This window comes from Schistocerca gregaria, chromosome 11 (assembly GCF_023897955.1).
Source record: "Schistocerca gregaria isolate iqSchGreg1 chromosome 11, iqSchGreg1.2, whole genome shotgun sequence".
NCBI classification, from domain to species: Eukaryota; Metazoa; Arthropoda; class Insecta; order Orthoptera; family Acrididae; genus Schistocerca; species Schistocerca gregaria.
The window spans coordinates 123,902,257-123,925,009 of NC_064930.1; the positions used below are offsets into that span (position 1 = coordinate 123,902,257).

Genomic DNA, 22,753 nt, shown 5'->3' on the forward strand with positions numbered 1-22,753 from the left:
TTAAGGTGTAAAAGGCCGAATTCGTGAATATGCTTTTATCTTGCTTATCATCTTGCGAGTTGGTATATCTGTAAAGTAGAGCAAGTTTGTGCATTTTATATAAGACTGCATTTCATGGCTTGTTATTTAAGTGGTCATTTTAGTATATAAAGTCGCCACCATTCAACCGTAAGAGTTTTCTTTTAAAAACAAGTTCCACTTTCGATGACAAATAATTTTCAATGTGAGTGTTTTGTACCATTTCCATCCCTCCTACGGGGTGCATAGTTTATGTGTTTGTGTGAGTTGTAAAAATTTTTAGTTGAAAGTAATCTGGTGTGTTGCAGGTTTGCACCTGTAGCTTTTCGGAGGACGTTGTGAGCGGTCATGACTACGGCCGTGTTAAAAGGGAGCGGCAAGGATCTCAGCCCGAAAGCTCATACTATAAAAAAAAAGATTGTTATTTCTGCCTCAGAAAAAATTGTAACTCGATTTTTACAGGGTGCATTCTGACTATAATTTTAAATCTTTTTTTCTTTTTTTTTAAGAAGGGCTTTTAGGAATAAAAACTTTTCCATTTAAAAAAAATTTAATTTGTCTCATCAACCACTTCCCTGCTCGCAAAGTCTGATTAAATGGGTCAATGTTCTTAATGAATTGCTAGTAAATAAAGTAAATTCTTTAAGAAAATGTTTTGAAAGTTTAAATCCACGGCTCAGACGTGGAGGCATATATCACTAGGAGTACGATAGACACTCCCTACAGGAAAATTAAAGAGACCATTGGAAAAAAGAGAACAACTTATATGAATATCAATAGCTCAGATGGAAAACCAGTGCTAAGCAAAGAAGGGAAAGCAGAAAGGTGTAAGGAGTACATAGAGGGTCTATACAAGGGCGATGTACTTGAAGGCGATATTATGGAGATGAAAGAGGACGTAGATGAACATGAAATGAGAGAGAGAACTGAAAGAGCGAAGCCGAAACAAGGCCCCAGGAGTAGACAACATTCCATTACAACTACTGATAGCCTTGGGAGAGCCAGCCATGACAAAACTCTACCATCTGGAGAGCAAGATGAATGAGACAGGCGAAATACCCTCAGACTTCAAGAAGGGCGTAATAATCCCAATCCCAAAGAAAGCAGGTCTTGAAAAGTGTGAAAATTACCGAACTATCAGTTTAATAAGCCACGGCTGCAAAACTGTAAGATGGATTCTTTATAGACAAATGGAAGAACAGGTTGTCGAAATAAGTCGGGTGGTGCTGGGGCCATTAGGTTAGGAAATGAGACACTTAAAGTAGTAGATGTTTTGCTGTTTGGGGAGCAAAATAATTGATGATGGTCGAAGTAGAGAGGATATGAAGTCTTGACTGGCAATGGCAAGGAAAGCAAGCGTTTCTGAAGAAGAGAAATTTATTAACATCGAGTATAGATTTAAGTGTCAGGAAGTCGCTTCTGAGAGTATTTGTATGGAGTGTAGCCATGTATGGAAGTGAAACATGGACGATAAATAGTTTGGACAAGAAGAGAATAGAACCTTTCGAAATGTGGTGCTACAGAAGAATGCTGAAGATTAGATGGGTAGATCACATAACTAATGAGGAGGTATTGAATTGGGGAGAAGAGGAGTTTGTGGCACAACTTGACTAGAAGAAGGGATCGGTAGGTAGGACATGTTCTGAGGCATCAAGGGATCACCAATTTAGTATTGGAGGGCAGCGTAGAGGGTAAAACTCGTAGAGGAAGAGCAGGAGATGAATACACTAAGTAGACTCAGATGCATGTAGGCTGCAGTAGGTACAGGGAGATGAAGAGGCATGCACAGGATAGAGTAGCATGGAGAGCTGCATCAAACCAGTCCCAGGACTGAAGACCACAACAACAACAACTACATGAGACAGATAGGACTACTGCCGGAAACTTAACTGAAGAGGATAAAAAAAATCAGGGCAACGGCGTTGCTGCATTGGATACACTGGTTCCCGTTAAGCGCTGTCGGGCGTGGCCGGCACTTGGATGTTGACCATCCGGGCCTCTATGCGCTGTTGCCATTTTTCGGGGTGCACTTAGCGTCGTGATCCCAACTGAGGAGCTACTCGACCGAATAGTAGCGGCTCCGGTCACAGAAAACCATCATAACGACCGGGAGAGCGGTGTGCTGACCACGAGCTCCTCATATCCACATCCTCAGCTGAGGATGATACGGCGGTCGGATGGTCCCAGTAGGCCACTTGTGGCCTGAAGACGGAGTGCTTTGCTTACAAAAAGATCTGTAGTACTCGAGAATTTAACCAGTTGGAGATTCACAGCTTTCAGCAGTATAGGCACCACCCGCGATGCCTGGATGAATGAGTAACCAGCCAGTATTCACTACTGCAGCAGCCGCTACGCACCTTCCATGGGGCACATGGGGTCGGCCTTGTGCACGATGACGACGTCTATGTAGGTGAGCTGCAGGCGCTGCAGAGACGCCTTCACGGACTCGATCACGTGCTTCCGGGACAGGCCGCGCTCGTCAGACCTGCAAAACCGAACCAAACAGACCAACTTTCCTTCAGTGGGGCTCACATGGCAATGACTACGTTCGAAGAAATAAAATTAAAAAAGTAAAAAATGACCCACCACAGAGGAATTATGCGAATGGCATGAAAATTGATAGATGTGGTATACATGTACAGACAAAAAATAAATACAGTTGCAGAAAAATTGGATGATTTATGCAAGAGAAAGAGCTTAACAAATTGAGCAAGGCAGTAACGTGTTATTCCTCCTGTGGCCGTTATGCAAGCAGCTATTGGGCTTGGCATTGATTGGTAGAGTTGTTGGATGTCGTCGTGAGTGATGTTGTGCCAAACTTTGTCCAACTGGAGCTTTAGATCATCAAAATGCCGATACTTGGAGAGTGCTGCCCATAAAGCAACAAACGTTCTCCATTTGGGAGAGATCCGGCAACCTTATTGACCGAGGTAAGGTTTGGCAAGCAATAAAAGTCTTGCTGTGTGAGGGCGGGCATTATCTTGCTGAAATGTACGCTCAGGATGGCTTGCTATGAAGGGCAGCAAAATGGGGCAGTGAATATCGTCGACTTACCCCTGTGTTGTAAGGGTGGGGCGGATGACAACCAAAGAAGTACTGGCCCTTTATTTATTTTTTTTTTTTTTTTTTTTGAGTCACCAGTCTTTCACCCGGTTTGATGCGGCCTCCCACGAATTCCTCTCCTGTGCCAACCTCTTCATCTCAAAGTAGCACTTGCGACCTACGCCCTTAATTATGCCCAGATTGTATTCCAATCTCTGTCTTCCTCTGCAGTTTTTGTCCTCTACAGCTCCCTCTAGTACCATGGAAGTCATTCCCTGATATCTTAACACATGTCTTACATCCTTCCCCTTCTCCTTCTCAGTGTTTTCCACATTCTCTTTTCCTCTCCAATTCTGTGCAGAACCTCCTCATTTCTTATCTTATCACTCCACCAAATTTTCAACATTCTTCTTCAAATACTTTGATTCTCTTCTGTTCTGGTGTAAAGAGTGTGTCAGAACTCTCCATTACATAAAACGGTATAATCAACTTAACGCTATTCGTTGCAGCGTGTAAGCCCTCAGATGTTGTTGTTGTTGTTGTTGTTGTGGTATTCAGTCCTGAGACTGATTTGATGCAGCTCTCCACGCTACTCTATCCTGTGCAAGCTTATTCATCTCCCAGTACCTACTGCAACCTATATCCTTCTGAATCTGCTTAGTGTAGTCATCTCTTGGTCTCCCTCTACGATTTTTACCTTCCACACTGCCCTCCAATACTAAATTTGTGATTCCTTGATGCCTCAGAACATGTCCTACCAACCGATCCCTCCTTCTAGTCAAGTTGTGCCACAAATTCCTCTTGTCCTCAATTCTGTTCAATACCTCCTCATTAGTTATGTGATCTGCGCATTTAATCTTCAGCATTCTTCTGTAGCACCACATTTCGGAAGCTTCTGTTCTCTTCTTGTCCAAACTATTTATCGTCCATTATTCACTTCCATACATGGCTACACTCCAAAAAAATACTTTCAGAAACGAGTTCCTGACATTTAAAACTATACTCGATGTTAACAAATTCCTCTTCTTCAGAAACGCTTTCGTTGCCATTGCCAGTCTACATTTTATATCCTCTCTACTTCGACCATCATCAGTTATTTTGCTCCCCAATTAGCAAAACTCCTTTACTGCTTTAAGTGTCTCATTTCCTAATCTAATTCCCTCAGCATCACCCGACATAATTCGACTACATTCCATTATCATCGTTTTGCTTTTGTTGATGTTCATGTTATATCCTCCTTTCAAGACACTATCCATTCCGTTCAACTGCTCTTCCAAGTCCTTTGCTGTCTCTGGCAGAATTACAATGTCATCGGCAAACCTCAAAGTTTTTATTTCTTCTCCATGGATTTTAATACCTACTCCGAATTTTTCTTTTGTTTCCTTTACTGCTTGCTCAATATACAGATTGAATAACATCGGGGAGAGGCTACAACCCTGTCTCACTCCCTTCCCCACCACTGCTTCCCTTTCATATCCCTCGACTCTTATAACTGCCATCTGCTTTCTGTACAAATTATAAATAGCCTTTCGCTCCCTGTATTTTAGCCCTGTCATCCTCAGAATTTTAAAGGGTATTCCAGTCAACATTGTCAAAAGCTTTCACTAAGTCTACAAATGCTAGAAACGTAAGTTTGCGTTTCCTTAATCCATCTTCTAAGATAAGTCGTAGGGTCAGCATTGCCTCACGTATTCCAATATCTCTATGCAATCCAAACTGATCTTCACCATATCGGCTTCTACCAGTTTTTCCATTCGTCTGTAAAGAATTTGCGTTGGTATTTTGCAACTGTGACTTATTCAACTGATAGTTCGGTAATTTTCACATCTGGCAACGCCTGCTTTCTTTGGGATTGGAATTACTATATTCTTCTTGAAGTCGGAGCCTTCTTGACGTCTGAGTCTCAGATATCGATATAACAATCTAAGGCCGAAACATGGGAGCGACTCTAAGCATTGTCGTGAGACGAGGTCTGGCTGCGACAGTGGAAGCAGTGGTATCGGTCGAGAGCTCAGGGACAGAAGACGTGTCACGCTTCCGTCACGCCGGTGATGGCAGATCTTACCACACTCAAGGTGCGATTTCATTTATAAAGCCAGGAGAGATTTAGGTGGCTCAACTACGCTTGAAGATGGAAATTCAGGGTAAAACTCGCAAGCATAGCGCAAAAGCAATTGCAGTGTTAGGCTCGTAATTGCTAGACCGACTTTGCAATAATCCCACGTTTTGCTTGTCCGTGAAAGAAGCTTCCTTATCCTCGAACTAACAATAATTATTCTCCATATCTAATTCATAAATGCCGGCCGCTGTGACCGAGCGGTTCTAAGCGCTTCAGTCTGGAACCGCGTGACCGCTACTGTCGCAGGTTCGAATCATGCGTCGGGCATGGATGTGTGTGATGTCCTTAGGTTAGTTAGGTTTAAGTAGTTCTAAGTTCTATGGGACTGATGACCAGAGATGACCGCAGATGTTAAGTGCCATAGTGCTCAGAGCCATTTGAACCATTTTTAATTCATAAATTTGCTGTGGTTTATGAAATGTTAATGTAACTTTGAAATTGAAATTATTAGTTGATCTGGCATTCAGCCATTATTGATACCTATATCATTGTCACTGTCATCATCTGTTATTGTTTATGATGATTCTGAAGTTTTAAATAGACTTAACTTATGAAATCCCGTTTCACAAGTTATTTACTAGCTAACAGCACCCAAGCAAACTCCTCATTAAATTCACTCTTAGTAAGAAAAAGCCTTAGCCGCTGGGTGCTACATGCTGCTGCGAATTACTGCAAACCACATGGAAAAAATGTGTATGAAATCTTATGAGACTTAACTGATAATGTCATCAGTCCCTAAGCTTACACACTACTTAACCTAAATTATCCTAAGGACAAACAGACACACCCATGCCCGAGGGAGGACTCGAACCTCCGCCGGGACCAGCTGCACAGTCCATGACTGCAGTGTAAACCACATGGACAAGAGGTGAGTGCAAAACTTAGGGCAAAACAGAGACACTGACACACCACAACATGTCACGTTCTCTAACCCAGTAAATTCCGCTGTACAAGGCATATTCTGCATCACTTGTAAATTCTTATTCAAATGTTGTTGTTGTTGTTGTGGTCTTCAGTCCTGAGACTGGTTTGATGCAGCTCTCCATGCTACTCTATCCTGTGCAAGCTTCTTCATCTCCCAGTACCTACTGCAGCCTACATCCTTCTGAATCTGCTTAATGTATTCATTTCTTGGTCTCCCTCTACGATTTTTACCCTCCACGCTGCCCTCCAATACTAAATTGGTGATCCCATGATGCCTCAGAACATGTCCTACCAACCGATCTTTTCTTCTGGTCAAGTTGTGCCACAAACTTCTCTTCTCCTCAATCCTATTCAATACTTCCCTTATTCAAATACGCAGTCAGATAGCTTAACCGAATGTTAGTTTTAAGTTTTTCATGTAACGATATGTCGAGGGTTTAAATGACAGTGAAACTGACTCTCATACAACATGCAAACAGTGTTATGCAGGTTAGATTTCGTTTTCTGACAGCTGAGGTTGCTTATCCAGTTCATTCTCACAGATGAACATAGGCGTATTAGTTGTAGGAACCCCACATATTGGTTGCATATACGCTACACCGGTTTTCCCACCGTCCATGTTACACTATCGTACAATGCTATGCTTCAAACGTAAACGCTTACAAATTTCTTCCTCAAGTTAAGTTCTATGTTTGACATTAGTAGACTTCTCTTGCCCAAGAATGCCCTTTCTGCCAATGCTGGTCTGCTTCTGATGTACTCCTTGCTCCGTCTATCAATGATCATTTTGCTCACTAGGTAGCATAATTTCTTAACTTCATCCATTTCGTGACCATCAATCCGACGTTACGTTTGTCGCTGTTCTCATTTCTACTGCTCCTCATTACTTTCGTCTTTCTTCGATTTACTCCCAGTCCATAATCTGAACTCATTAGACTGTTGATCCCATTCAGCAGATCCTGTACTTTTTCTTTACTTTCACTCAGGATACCAATGTCATCAGTGAATTGTATCACCGAAGTCCTTTCACCTTGAATTTTAATGCGATTCCTGAACCTTTCTTTTATTTTCATCATTGCTTCTTCAATGTACAGTTTCGACAGTAGGGGTGAAAGACTACATGCCTGTCTTACACCCTTCTAAATCCGAGCACTTCCTTCTTGCTCGTTCACTCTTATTATTTCCGCTAGGCTCTTGTACTTATTGTATACTATCCGTCTCTCGCTATAGCTTACCCCCATTTTTCTCAGGATTTCGAACGCCTTGCACCATTTTACATTGTCGAACGCTTTTTCGGGGTCGACAAATCCTATGGACGTGTCTTGATTTTTCTTTTAGTGGTTCCATTCTCAACCGCAATATCAGGCTTTTTGCCGATATTGCTGTAGTACATAGAGAGGTTGTAACAATGGAAAATTGTACTGAAATGCAGGAGGATCTGCAACAAATTGACACATGGTGCAGAGAATGGCAATTGAACCTCAATGTAGACAAGTGTAATGTGCTGCGAATACAAAGAAAGATAGATCCCTTATCATTTAGCTCCAATATAGCAGGTCAGCAACTGGAAGCAGTTAATTTCATAAATTATCTGGGATACGCATTAGGACTGATTTAAAATGGAATGATCATATAAAGTTGATCGTCGGTAAAGCAGATGCCAGACTGAGATTCATGGGAAGAATCCTAAGGAAATGCAGTCCGAAAACAAAGGAAGTACGTTACAGTACTCTTGTTCGCCCACTGCTCGAATACTGCTCGGCAGTGTGGGTTCCGTACCAGATAGGGTTGATAGAAGAGAGAGAGAGAGAGAAGATCCAACGGAGAGCAGCCCGATCGCTACAGCATCATTTAGTAATCGCGAAAGTGTTACCGAGATGATAGATAAACTCTGCAGGAGAGACGCTCAGTATCTCGGTACGGGCTTCTGTTGAAGTTTCGAGAACATACCTTCACCGAAGAGTCAAGCAGTATATTGCTCCCTCCTACGTATATCTCGCGAAGAGACCATGAGGATAAAATCAGAGAGATTAGAGCCCACACAGAGGCATACCGACAATCCTTCTTTCCACGAACAATACGAGACTGGAATAGAAGGGAGAACCGATAGAGGTACTCAGGGTACCCTTCGGCACACACCGTCAAGTGGCATGCGGAGTATGGATGTAGATGTAGATGTAGAAAGTTTCCTGATATGAAATAAAATCCTCCGACCGATAGTGCAACCGTATCGGCAGCATATTGGAGAGGCAGTCGTCTTCGTGGACGACAATTCGCGGCCCCATCGTGCACATGTCGCAAATGACTTCCTTCAGGATAACCACATCGCTCGAATAGAGTGGCCAGCATGTTCTCCAGACATGAACCCTATAGAACATGCCTGGGATAGTTTGAAAAGGGCTTTTTATGGACGACATGACCCACCAACCACTCTGAGGGTTCTGCGCCGAATCGTCATTAGGGAGTGGGAGAATATGGAGCAACAGTGCCTTGATGAACTTGTGGATAGTACACCACGACGAATACGGGCACGCATCAATGCAAGATGACGTGCTACGGGGTATTAGAGATACCGGTGTGTACAGCAATCTGGACCACCACCTATGAAGTTCTCGCTGTATGATGGAGCGACATGCAATGTGTGGTTTTCATGAGCAACAAAAAGGACGAAAATGATGTTTATATTGATTTCTATTCGAATTTGCTGTACAGTATCCGGAACTCTGGCAATGCAAAACATTTTCTACGTCTACATCTACATCCGCACTCCGCAAGCCACCTGACGGTTTGTGGCGGAGGGTACCTTAAGTACCTCTATCGGTTCTCTCTTCTGTTCCAGTTTCGTATTGTTCGTGGAAAGAAGGATTGTCGGTATGGCTCTGTGTGAGCTCTAGTCTCTCTGATTTTATACTCACGGTCTCTTCGCGAGATATACGTAGGAGGGAGCAATATACTACTTGACTCCTCGGTGAAGGAATGTTCTCGAAACTTCAACAAAAGCCTATACCGAGCTACTGAGAGTCTCTCCCGCAGAGTCTTCCACTGTAGTTTATCTATCATCTCCGTAAAGCTTTCGCGATTACTAAATGATCCTGAAACAAAGCGCGCTGCTCTCCGTTGGATCTTCTATATCTCTTCAATCAACCCCATCTGGTACGGATCCCACACTGGTGAGCAGTATTCAAGCAGCGGGTGAACAAGCGTACTGTAACCTACTTCCTTTGTTTTCGGACTGCATTTCCTCGGGATTCTTCCAATGAATCTCATGTAGCATCTGCTTTACCGACGATTAATTTTATATGGTCACACCATTTTAAATCACTACCAGTGCCTACTCCCAGATAATTTATGGAATTAACTCCTTCCTGTTACTGACCTGATATATTGTAGCTAAATGATAAGGGATCTTTCTTTCTGCACATTACACTGCACATTACACTTGTCTACATTGAGATTCAATTGCCATTCCCTGCACCATGCGTCAATTCTTTGCAGATCCTTCAGCATTTCAGTACAATTTTCCATTGTTACAACCTCTCGATATACCACAGCATCATCCGCAAAAAGCCTCAGTGTAATTCCGATGTCATCCACAAGGTCATTAATGTATATTTTGAATAGCAACGGTCCTACAACACTCCGCTGCGGCACACCTGAAATCACTCATACTTCTCTCCATTGAGAATGAGATGCTGCGTTCTGTTATGTAGGAACTCTCCAATCCAATCACACAATTGGTCTGATAGTCCGTACGCTCTTACTTTGTTCATTAAACGACTGTGGGGAACTGTATCGAACGCCTTGCGGAAGTCAAGTGACACGGCATCTACCTGGGAACCCGTGTCTACGGCTGTCTGAGTCTGGTGGACGAAGGTATGTATCTTGATGTATGTACCTTCGATTTAAAAAAAAAATGGAGAGGAAGTGGATCGAATCAGTTATGCTCTTGTTGTGTAACTGTATGAGTGCAAGGAGGATTTGTCAGTGGGTGCCGGCGTGGAGCGCCTGGAGCGGTACGCACTTGGTGTTCCAGTAGATCTTGGTGGTGACGATGTAGGAGGAGCGCTTCCAGCCATGCCGCTGGAGGATGCGCCCTAGCTCCAGCTCGGCGCGCGGCCCGCTGTAAGCCTCGGAGAGGTCGAACACGTTGATGCCCGAGTCGTAGGCGAGCAGCACGATCTGCTCGGCCGCCTCCTCCGTCACGCCGGAGCTGAACGTCACCCAGGTGCCTGTCCACAGAGAAAGAGGGAGAAAGGCGTGAGCGTTCGTAGCAAAAGCCGTGATCACACGTATCAGGCCAAAAATGTTCCACTTTGCGCTGTCACAGCTGCGTCGGTAGTCAGTATGTCCAAAAATGTAAGTCTGGCTCGCCCCTGCGTGCAGCTATAACTGTGGAACCTGCCCGCACAGTCCCATGGGTCTTCTGTAGTGCGGCACTCCTCTATCCACCATCTCTGAAAAAGGTTACCGTCAGAACTGCACACATTCGGTTCGAAGATAAGGGTGTAAAAGAGGGCATCACACCAAAAGACTTCATGAGGGAACTCGGTGAACCATCTGGGAATGGCGAGCCGAAATGGCTGAGATTGGCCAGCATGTTCCTTCCAGAATGTTCCAAAATGTCGGCATTCCAAAGCGCTTCGGACTAATCTACGGTCCTTGAGAATTTTGAGATTCTTCCAGAAGGTTTGAAGATGTCCCAGAGTGTTCTAGAATTTCCCAGAATTTTCGAGAATGTTGCGTTATCCTGTTGTGATAGAGAATTATACCAGTTCAAAAGAACATATATATCAGGTGCGGCAATAAAGTAATGAGACTAATTTTCTTTGCAAGATGCGGCAGCCATGCATGCTTGCGTAGGCACATCATCTTTTCCCTTGGTCTATAAGCTGCTTCTAGTCCAAGCAGCACATCGATGCAACTGCTCAGTCGTGAGTTGTGCTGTAATAAAGTTTGAGTGTCTCGTCACGGAAATGTGGCAGTTGGATCTGTTAGAGCAAATCGAAATCAATTCGGAATTGTTGAGCCGTGTTATCTCTGGTGGTGAAAGTTAGTTCTTTCAGTACGATTCAGACACAAAACGCCTAAGTTCGGCGCTCAAAGGGATCACCCAGACCAAAAAACGCATGGCAAAGTCAAAAGGAAATGCATTCTTGTGTGCTTCTTTGATTCCAAGGAAATTGTTCATAAAGAGTGGGTGATTCTGGACAAACAGTTACCCAATATTACTACAACGAAATTTTAGAAAGATTTCATGAAAGAGTTCTCCGTGTCCATGCGACGTTGCTGATGATTGCATTCTGCATCACGATAATGCGCCATCCCAGACTGCTCTGCCAGTACAGAAATTTTTAACCTCAAAACAAATTCCAGTACTACCACAGCCACCTTATTCGCCAGATATCGCTCAGTGCGACTTTTTTCTATTTCCAGGAGTCAAAACGGCGGTAAAGGGACACAATTTTCAAACAACACGAGATGTCCAAAAAGCTGTGACGAGGGTCATGAAGGCTACTACAGAAGATGAGTTCCAGAAATGTTACCATCAATGGCAGAAGCGCTGGAAAAAAATGTGTGCAATCAGAAGGGAACTACTTTGAAGGAGACAACACTTAACTTGCCCAAGCGGTAACCAACATTTTTTTTCACACCTGTCCCATTACTTTATTTTTGCATCTCATATATATAGGCAACTTTGGCTATCAATTCTTCGTTCTGAAGTGAATCTTCGTCCCACAGGAGAAATTTTTAGTTTTGGATATGGATGACTGACGCAGCCATATTAGGTGAGTAAGGCGGGTGTGGCAACAATTCATCATAGTTCGTGTAATTTCACCAGCCCATATATATATATATATATATATATATATATATATATATATATATATATATATATTTTCCAATGCCTTGATCCCATCTCAAAAATGAGTTTCCTCCATATATATATATATATATATATATATATATATATATATATATATATATATATATATATATATATATGGGCTGGTGAAACGGGTATGACAGTATACTATGGGAAATTGATTAGAGCAGATCAGAGAAAACTGAAAGTTACAGAAAGTGAAATAAATTGAAGTGAAAGTGAATTACTTAAACGGCTGAGAAGTATGTTAACTGGAATTTTAATGCATTAAGTAGGGGAAAGCGTTGCACCTGGAGTATAGTGTACCTAAGAACACATGATGTTCCCAGGTGGCTGTTTGAGTCTATGCACTATTTTTAGAATCACGTGAAGGAATACATACTACAAACCGCCATATGTAGTTTGCGGCATTACCTGTAGCTTTTGATGTAGTGAGACAGGAGGTTGTCTTTTGTGGAGCGTTTGTAAATATTACGAACTGTACATACAGAGGTGGTTTGAAAAGTTCTCAGAACGGAATACAAAAAAAGTACTTACAGCACTGAAACTTTTTTTATGTTTTCAATGTAGTATCCTTGTAGATTAATGCAGTCGGTCCAACGATGTTCCAATGCCTTGAACCCATCTCAAAAATGAGTTTCCTCCATGTCTGCAAAATGGTTGTCAACTCTGGCTATCAATTCTTCGTTTGAAGTGAATCTTCGTCCACCAAGAAAAATTTTTAGTTTCGGAAAGAGATGGAAGTCTGAAGGAGCCATATTAGGTGAATAAGTTGGGTGTTGCAACAATTCGTATCTTAGTTCGCGTAATTTTGCCATGGCGACGGCACATGTCTGAGAGCGCGCATTGTCTTGATGTTCACCCAAGTTTCATCTGTGGTCACAAACCGGCGCAAAACATCTCGTTCGTTTCTCCTATCCGGCCGTTGTGGCCGAGCGGTTCTAGGTGCTTCAGTCTGGAACCGCGCGACTGCCACTGTCGCAGGTTCGAATCCTGCCTCGGGCATGGATGTGTGTGATGTCCTCAGGTTAGTTAGGTTTAAGTAGTTCTAAGTTCTAGGGGACTGATGACCTCAGATGTTAAGTCCCACAGTGCTCAGAGCCATTTAAGCCTTTTTTTTCTCCTAAAACGGGCCAAACATTCTTCCGATATGTCCACTCTCATGCGTTTTTGATCCAGCGTGAAGAGTCGCGGCACCCATCATGCAGATATTTTTTTCATTTGTAATTCTTCAGTTAAAGTGTGACATATCCTTTCATATGACATCAGGCAAGCGTGAACAATTTCAAGCAAGTTCAATCGGCGATCCTCCATGACTATTTTCTGTACTTTTGGAATGATTTCTGGACTAATTACACATCTTCCTGATGCAATAATTTACCAACAGGCGTATGTATTGTAGAAATTTATTTTATTTTATGAACTTCTATGTGCAACCAGTTTCGGCATTACATTGATGCCATCTTCAGCCCCCTGTACAATGAGTAGAAGAAATGCACTGTTATAAAAATTATAAAAAAATATAGAACATACGTTAACAATTGATAGGTGTTACGTTAACTATGTAAGTGACCCAAAGAGATATATTGTATATCATTAAAACTATATGTAACATTAGGGCACATATGCTTCTGCTTCTGTCATGCTGTTGTTAATAGTTATTTACACCAACTGCGACATAATCGCGTGTACAAACAGTGATCCAATACTTGAAATGCTTTTTTATTCCAGTCTCTGATCACAAATGAATTCTTTAGATGATGACCAGTTTCATTCTGTAATGACCATCTTCAGATCTTTTTTACACCATGTCTTAAAGTGGTACGGCAATAATGACATCGTCAAAATTATATTTGTATGTTTTGACGATGCCATTATGGCCGTATCACTTTAGGACATGGTGTAAAAAAGATCTGAAGATGGTCATTACAGACTGAAACCGGTCATCATACACTCCTGGAAATTGAAATAAGAACACCGTGAATTCATTGTCCCAGGAAGGGGAAACTTTATTGACACATTCCTGGGGTCAGATACATCACATGATCACGCTGACAGAACCACAGGCACATAGACACAGGCAACAGAGCATGCACAATGTCGGCACTAGTACAGTGTATATCCACCTTTCGCAGCAATGCAGGCTGCTATTCTCCCATGGAGACGATCGTAGAGATGCTGGATGTAGTCCTGTGGAACGGCTTGCCATGCCATTTCCACCTGGCGCCTCAGTTGCACCACCGTTCGTGCTGGACGTGCAGACCGCGTGAGACGACGCTTCATCCATTCCCAAACATGCTCAATGAGGGACAGATCCGAAGATCTTGCTGGCCAGGGCAGTTGACTTACACCTTCTAGAGCACGTTTGGTGGCACGGGATGCATGCGGACGTGCATTGTCCTGTTGGAACAGCAAGTTCCCTTGCCGGTCTAGGAATGGTAGAACGATGGGTTCGATGACGGTTTGGATGTACCGTGCACTATTCAGTGTCCCCTCGACGATCACCAGAGGTGTACGGCCAGTGTAGGAGATCGCTCCCCACACCATGATGCCGGGTGTTGGCCCTGTGTGCCTCGGTCGTATGCAGTCCTGATTGTGGCGCTCACCTGCACGGCGCCAAACACGCATACGACCATCATTGGCACCAAGGCAGAAGCGACTCTCATCGCTGCAGACGACACGTCTCCATTCGTCCCTCCATTCACGCCTGTCGCGACACCACTGGAGGCGGGCTGCACGATGTTGGGGCGTGAGCGGAAGACGGCCTAACGGTGTGCGGGACCGTAGCCCAGCTTCATGGAGACGGTTGCGAATGGTCCTCGCCGATACGCCAGGAGCAACAGTGTCCCTAATTTGCAGGGAAGTGGCGGTGCGGTCCCCTACGGCACTGCGTAGGATCCTACGGTCTTGGCGTGCATCCGTGCGTCGCTGCGGTCCGGTCCCAGGTCGACGGGCACGTGCACCTTCCGCCGACCACTGGCGACAACATCGATGTACTGTGGAGACCTCACGCCCCACGTGTTGAGCAATTGGGCGGTACGTCCACCCGGCCTCCCGCATGCCCACTATACGCCCTCGCTCAAAGTCCGTCAACTGCACATACGGTTCACGTCCACGCTGTCGCGGCATGCTACCAGTGTTAAAGGCTGCGATGGAGCTCCGTATGCCACGGCAAACTGGCTGACACTGACGGCGGCGGTGCACAAATGCTGCGCAGCTAGCGCCATTCGACAGCCAACACCGCGGTTCCTGGTGTGTCCGCTGTGCCGTGCGTGTGATCATTGCTTGTACAGCCCTCTCGCAGTGTCCGGAGCAAGTATGGTGGGTCTGACACACCGGTGTCAATGTGTTCTTTTTTCCATTTCCAGGAGTGTATAAAGAATTCATTTGCGATCAGAGACTGGAATAAAAAAGCCTTTTAATAGTTATTTATGTTAGTTAATTTTTATTAAAAGAAATTCTTCCTCGTTCCAATGTACATACGAATGTATGCAGTACATCTGATGTGTTCCATGGCCTACTACAACTGTGTGTTACGGTTTTATGAATAGTAGCGTACACATATGTTTATATATCATGCTTTACTCGAGTAAAACAGGGAAAACTATTAACATGGCATAGGCAAAAGCATATGTGCCCTAATGTTACATATAGTTTTAATGATATGCAATATATATCTTTGAGCCACTTACATAGTTAACATGATATCTGTCAATTGTTAACGTATGTTCTATATTTTTTATAATTTTTGTAATAGTGCGTTTCTTTTACTCATTGTCCAGGGGCCTAAAGATGGCATCAATGTATGCCGAAACTGGTAGCACATCGGAGTTCATAAAATAAAATAAACTTCTACAAATCATACGGCTGTGGGTAAATTAATGCATCAAGAAGTTGATGCCAGCCGTCGTCCCATGATCCATAATGGATCAACGAAGATTAAAATGACGCAGCTTGGCCGACCGCTGCTAGGATCATCATCTAAGCTCTCCTGACCAAATTTACATTCAGTTGTCCACTTGGCAACAGCTGAATATGAACGAACAGAGTCCCCCAGTGTATTCTGGAAATCGGCACGAATGTCCTTCCCTTTCACACCTTTCTTTGCGAAGTATTTAATCACTGCTCGAATCTCGATTTTTTCCATCTTCGTAAATCACCACGCGGGAACAACAACAGAGCCACGGCACCGCCACAGCTCTCGGCCGAGAGCACTGACGTGGCACGTGTTTACGGGCAACAGTCCAATGAATATCACGTGAGCAACTCTTTGCGCTAGCGCTGACCTCTAGTGGTGATTCCGAGAACTTTTCGAACCACCCTTGTATTAGGTGCTGCATTACACTGACGTGCTAAAAGTCATTGTTTAGCGATAGGCATTTATACATTCACCTAAAAAAGGTTTCTGACACGATCAGGGCCGTATGACGAGTAATGGACTTTGATAGCAACATGGAGTTGGAGCTAGATGCATGGGACATTCCCTTTCGGTAATCGTTAGGGAATTAAATACTCTGAGATCCACAGTGTGAAGAGTGTGCCGAGAATACCAAATTTTAGGCACAGACAATGCAGTGGGTGAAGGGCTTCACTTAACGAACGAGAGCAGCGGCTTTCGCACAGAGTTGTTGGTGCTAACAGACAAGCAACACTGTGTGAAATAACCGCAGAAACCAATGTGGGACAGTGCGGCGAAATTTGGCTTCAGATGGCTATGACAGTAGACAACCGAAGCAGGTGCCTTTTCTATAGTTCAATTCTTTTATCTTGCCAGTTCGCGCATGCCCGCCCAGACGCGGGAGATTGCTGCGTTGCCAGTTGCAAATGACGCACGTGCCAAGAGAAGCAGGGCCATAGTATAGCATAGTTCGCAAACTTAACGTTTAGGGGGGAGCGCGCAGTTTAAGAAATAAAGCCATCATGGCCGCATCAACCCTTTCGCTGCTACAGAGACGTGCTCCCCGCATTTTGTCATCACTGCACTGCTCGTCTGTGCAGACACGCGGTGTTCCGACTGCTTTGACACATTTTATCATTCGATTTCACAAAAAGTGTTTGGCCCAAAAATTTGATTTTTACACATCTCCTTGACTGATACCTTCCCCCCGTAAATGACTTAGTTTTGTTTCGATGTTCAACGCAGTTATCGTGCAGCATTAAATGTAGTAAACCATCGCACGATATTTTGAAGTGTTTGCAGAGGTAAAAGTCCATACCGCATACTTTCTGTATGGTCGATTTTAGTTCCCACTAGAAATTTCAAAAAATTACTTTCAAACGAATAAAATTCATGAAGTAAGGCACTTCGATATTGTTTTTAAATAAAGAAAATATTTAGCACCAAAAGAGGTTTGAACTCGGAACCTTTCGTTCAGCAGCAAAACGCATTACCCATTACACTAACGCAGCTCGTCATTCAACATACCTCGTGGAGGACTCTAAAATATAATGCAATATACCGACAAACACTGTTGGTATGATTACGAATTACTCACGTTTCGTCGAAGTACAGTAGGAAAGAAACAATTACCACTGATCTTTAGTGCGAAAAAGCGGTTAGTGAGAATAATACAAACACCTTTCCTTGCTATCGCCTGAATTAGGAGGCTTATTGCTTGTTTGGTTTAATTAATTAATAGAATATGAATCAGTTGGTATAGAGAATGCTTTTTCCAAACTTTCTATAAAAGAAAGTCTGCTATCAAGACATTGCTTTTGTTCTATCACTTTATTTATGACTGAACGTTTCTAAAATTGAAGACACTCGTCTGCGCTCCGCACTGCAGCCGAGCTCTGCCAACGTCGCTCTCTGTTCATTGGCTGACTGCGTTTTGTGGCGACTGATGCGCAGAACGAACCTAAACTCGGCCGCCGTCGTAAATGACGCGCACTTGCGGTGCAGATCTGACAAACCTATGGACTCAAGTTGTCACCATAGTATGTGCAAGCTGGTGATGGCTCCATGAGGTTGTGGGCTGTATTTACCTGGAATGGACTGGGTGCTATGGCCGAACTGTACTGATCATTCGTGCAGTTCATGTTCCCAAATGGCCACGGAATTTTTATGGACGACAGTGCACCACGTCTTCAGGCCACAATCATTTGCGAGTGGTTTGAAGAACATTCTGGACAATGTGAACAAATGATTTGGTCACCCAGTTAGCCCGACATGAATTCCATAGATCATTTATAGGACATAATCGAAATGTCAGCTCGTGCACGAAATCCTGCGCCGGCAACAGGTCGCAATTACGGACAGCTATAGAGGCAGCATAGCACAGTATTTCTGCAGGGGACTTCCGACGACTTGTTGAGTCCATGCAACGCCGCTATGCCAGCCAAGAGGAGGTCTGACACGATATTAGGAGGTATCCCATGATTTTTGGCACCTCATTATACACTCATGCTCATAAATTATAATCATGCTACATGGTGAAACAACGCTAGGGGGGACGGTTTGCAGGTTTCAGTCACCTCGGGGTATAACCGTTCCACGGTGGTGCTGCCAGCAGTCCACAATGCAGAGGTGTGTTGGTCCATGTCACAGTACGGTGCAGCGAGTAAGTGCGCAGACGTTTTCAGGCGTGCTAATGGTGATTGTGTGTTGGAAAACACATACTGATGACGTTATGAGGGGTAGAATACTAGGGTGATTGGAGGCTGGTCAAACACAGCAGGTCATACCACGGGCCCTCCGTGTGCCACTTAGTGCTATCTCAAGATTATGGCAACGATTCCAGCAGACAGGATACGTGTCCAGTCGCTACAGTTCGGGACGTCCACAGTGTACAAAACCGCAAGAAGACCGATATCTCACCATCAGTGCCCGCAGAGGGCCACGGTGTACTGCAAGTAGCCTTACTCGGAACCTTACTGCTGCCACTGGAACAGTTCTCTCCAGACACACAGTCTACAGACGACTGAACAGACACGGTTTATCTGCCTGGAGACCTGCAAGGTGCATTCCACTGACCCCTGGTCACGGGGGAGCCCGTACAGCCTGGAGTCAACAACACAGTACATGGTCACTGGACCAGTGGTTGCAGGTTATTTTCACAGATGAGTCCAGGTATAGTCTGAACAAGGATTCTCGCCGGGTTTTCACCTAGCGCGAACCAGGGACCAGATACTGACCCCTTAATGTCCTTGAAAGGGACCTCTTTGAGGCCATGGTGTGGGGTGGGATTATGATTTGTGCATGTACTCCCGTGCATGTCTTTCACAGAGGACCTGCAACAGTATGTCCAACTTTTCAGGGGTGCAGTAGGTCCCACCTTCCTCCTGATGGATGATAATGCACGGCCCCACCGAGATGCCATCGTGGAGGAGTACCTTGAAACGGAAGATATCAGGCAAATGGAGTGGCCTGCCTGTTCTCTAGACCTAAACCCCATCGAGCACGTCTGCGATGTTCTCGGTCAACGTATCTCTGCACATCTTCAAACCCCTACGACACTTCAGGAGCTCCGACAGGCACTGGTGCAAGAGTGGTAGGCTATACCCCAGCAGTTGCTCGACCACCCGATTCAGAGTATGACAACTCGTTATACGGCCTGTGTACGTGTGCATGGTGATCATATCCCATATAGATGTCGCGGTACATGCGCAGGAAACAGTGGCGTTTTGTAGCACATGTGTTTCGGGACAGTTTTCTCAACTTATCACCAATACCATGGACTTACAGATCTGTGTCATGTGTGTTCCCTATGTGTGTATGCTATTAGCATTTTCCAATTTTAAATTTTCATCAATATGGACACCTAAGAATTCCAAAGTTTCCATCCTATGTACTATTTCATCACCATGTGTTACACTTATCCTTGGTGCAGTACCCCTAGAAGTGCAGAGCTGAATATGATGTGTCTTTGTGAAACTCAAGGTGAGACCATATGCAGAAAACCAGCCAATAATACTTTTGAGAACTTTGTTCACTATTTCTTACATTTCTGTATGTATGCTTGGAGTGATTACAATACTGGTGTCATCTGCGAAAATAACTAATTCTGCTTGTCGTTCATTAGACGGCAGATCATTTACATATATGAGAAACAGTAGTGGATCTAAGACTGAGCCTTGGGGAACCCCATATGTGATTTATCCCTGGTCAGAATTATGTCACTGGATTCTGTTGGTAGGTTGCTGTAGTCTAACGTAATGTTTGTCTTGTATGATAATAATAATAATAATAATAATAATAATAATAATAATAATGTTGATGAGACAAAGGAGACTGTGTTGTGGCTCCATCAACAAAGTCAAACATTCTACGAAATAGTCTCCTGTTGGGAGATACATGCTCCTCGCCAGGGTGACTATGTTAAGAAATAAGCACATAGACCAGAAGAATGAGGATGTAGACTGTTACTAACATGTGTTTCATTTAAAAAGCTCTAAGAATTTTAAATTTTGACATAAAAAGTTCTGAGACATTACTTTCCGCACACCCTCATATAAAGAAGAAATATTGTCCCCAAAAATGAAGAAAACTTCATTACTTATTTGGTTCAAAATTTACTTGATCCTCTAATAAATATTCGGACGCACATGGACCATATGTTTTTCAGATGCACAGTCACGCACAGTCGACATGCGTTTAGAAAACATCGTTCCTGTAAAACACAACTAGCTCTTTATTCCAGATCGCCGGCCGGTGTGTCCGAGCGGTTCTAGGCGCTACTGTCTGGAACCGCGCTGTTGCTAAGGTCGCAGGTTCTAATCCTGCCTCGGGCATGGGTATGTGTGATGTCCTTAGATTAGTTAGGTTTAAGTAGTTCTAAGTTCTAGGGGACTGATGATCTCAGAAGTTAAGTCCCATAGTGCTGAGAGCCATTTTGAGTTTACAGGCTTTCTGTTAAAACCGACTGCCAGGTAGAAAAATGATGATCTCTGCTGCGAAAATAAGCGTTTTCGTTTTCTCTTTTGCCATCAGTTTCAACTGGGACAGCAGACTATTCAAACCATTAGATAAATTGTCTTTCTCATGTTTCCGCTTTTATATATACATTGTATGTATTATCATGTGTTTTTTTTCTTTCTCTCTCGCAGTTGGTTTGAACAGAAAACTTGTATATTAGGAAGGTTCTACTTTCAATTTGTGGGATTATGATTAGACTACTGTTACACTACCTAAATCGTCAATAACTCTCGAATGCTACCTGATCGAAGATTGAAACTTCAGAAATAAATGTCACCGAAGTATTTGTTATTCTAGTAGCGAGAGCGGTCTTTGTCAAACCCCCTACACTAATGATTCCATCCCATTTACCCTGCTCAAGCCTGCAGTAACGATAGGGAATGCTCATTCAAACAATTTCGAACTGATTGGTGATCAGAGTACTTTTACCATGGTCAGCAGCATAGGCATTTCACTAACTCTCACCATATAATATGCCAAAAAATAAAACTCAATACTCCACACTATTAACACATAGCGTGTATGTATTATGTATACAACTGCATACACAACATTATACGAGGGCTATTCAGAAAATAGCGAATGTTTCCGTCTGACGCCGCTAGGCGCGCTCCGATCGCGTATTTTCTGGTAAGTGCGTGCTCGGCAGGTCAGTTCGGCATCCATCTGTGAGAGCGGGAACGTCTCTGCGCGTCTGGTTTTTTCGACATTCGAATCTGAAATGTGCGCTGCAATCGAAAATCCTGCCAATTGTGAGGTGCGGTCTGTGATACGGTTTTTGTTGGCAAAAAACCAAAAACCTATAGAAATCCATCGTGAAGGGAGCGAAGTGTACGGAAACAACGTAATGAGTGAATGGTCCAATCGGAAATGGTGCATTCGGTTTGAAAATGGCCGAACCAACGTTCATGATGAATAGAAGAGTGGACTCCCGAGCATTCCGAGTGACGATCTTGTCGCTAAAGTCGATGAAACGATTCGTGAAAACCGTCGCTTCACAATAGCGGAGCTTTCGCTTCCTTTTCCACAAGTTTCAAGGACTTCTTTGTTTGAAATTTTCACTCAAAAGCTGGGCTACCAGAAATTTTGTGCACCATGGGTGCCCAAAATGCTCACAGAAGGCCATAAAGAGCAGCGAATGGGGGCAATGTTGACATTTCTGGAGGGCTACCACAAACACGGTGATTCGTTACCGGATCGAATCGTAACCAGTGACGAGACTTGGCTGAAACACGTCAATAGTGAGACAAAACTACAGCCCATGGAGTGGGGGGCACGCAAGGTCCCCCCGAAAACCAAGAAAATGTTTGAAAAGCTTGTCAGCAAGTAAGTTGGGATAGGCAAGGTCTGCTTCTTATTGATTGTCTCGAACGGGAGGCAACCACAGATTCTGCCTGGTACTGTCAAACTTTGCACAGCCTTAGAAGAGCAGTTGAAAACAAACGCCGAGGAAAGCTGAAGTCCAAAATGACCTCACACGGCAAACCGCACTAAAGAACTCCTTAACTCAATCAAATGGGAAATTTTCCCTTATCCGCCCTACAGCCCCGATCTTGCACCAAGCGACTTCCACTCGTTCCCCAAGATGAAGAACTGGCTTGCAACGCATCGCTTTGATGATGACGCGGAACGCCAGGCGGGTGTGACTCACTGGCTGAAGTCTCGGGCGGCGGAATTTTACGACGAACGTCTTTCCAAGCTTGTCCACCGCTGTGATAAGTGCCTCAGTGTGTTTGGTGACTATGTGGAAAAGTAGTATGTCAGTCGCTCTTTAAGATGTACATAATAAAATGTATTTCTTGCACTTAGTTTTTTTTAATGCCGAAACGTTCCCTACTTTCTGAATATCCCT

The 22,753-nt window shown here is 43.9% G+C and overlaps 1 protein-coding gene across 1 annotated transcript in view; it reads right to left on the reverse strand.

Annotated features, from left to right (window-relative positions):
• The window catches only part of LOC126295059 (voltage-gated potassium channel subunit beta-2-like), a 1,105,917-nt gene that overhangs the window by 44,555 nt on the left and 1,038,609 nt on the right, over positions 1-22,753 (reverse strand). The window contains exons 7-8 of the mRNA XM_049987306.1: positions 10,125-10,332; positions 2,376-2,503 (exon numbers count right to left, since the gene is read on the reverse strand). Coding sequence (XP_049843263.1) covers positions 2,376-2,503; positions 10,125-10,332 — 336 coding nt within the window. The remainder of the gene's footprint in view (positions 1-2,375; positions 2,504-10,124; positions 10,333-22,753) is intronic.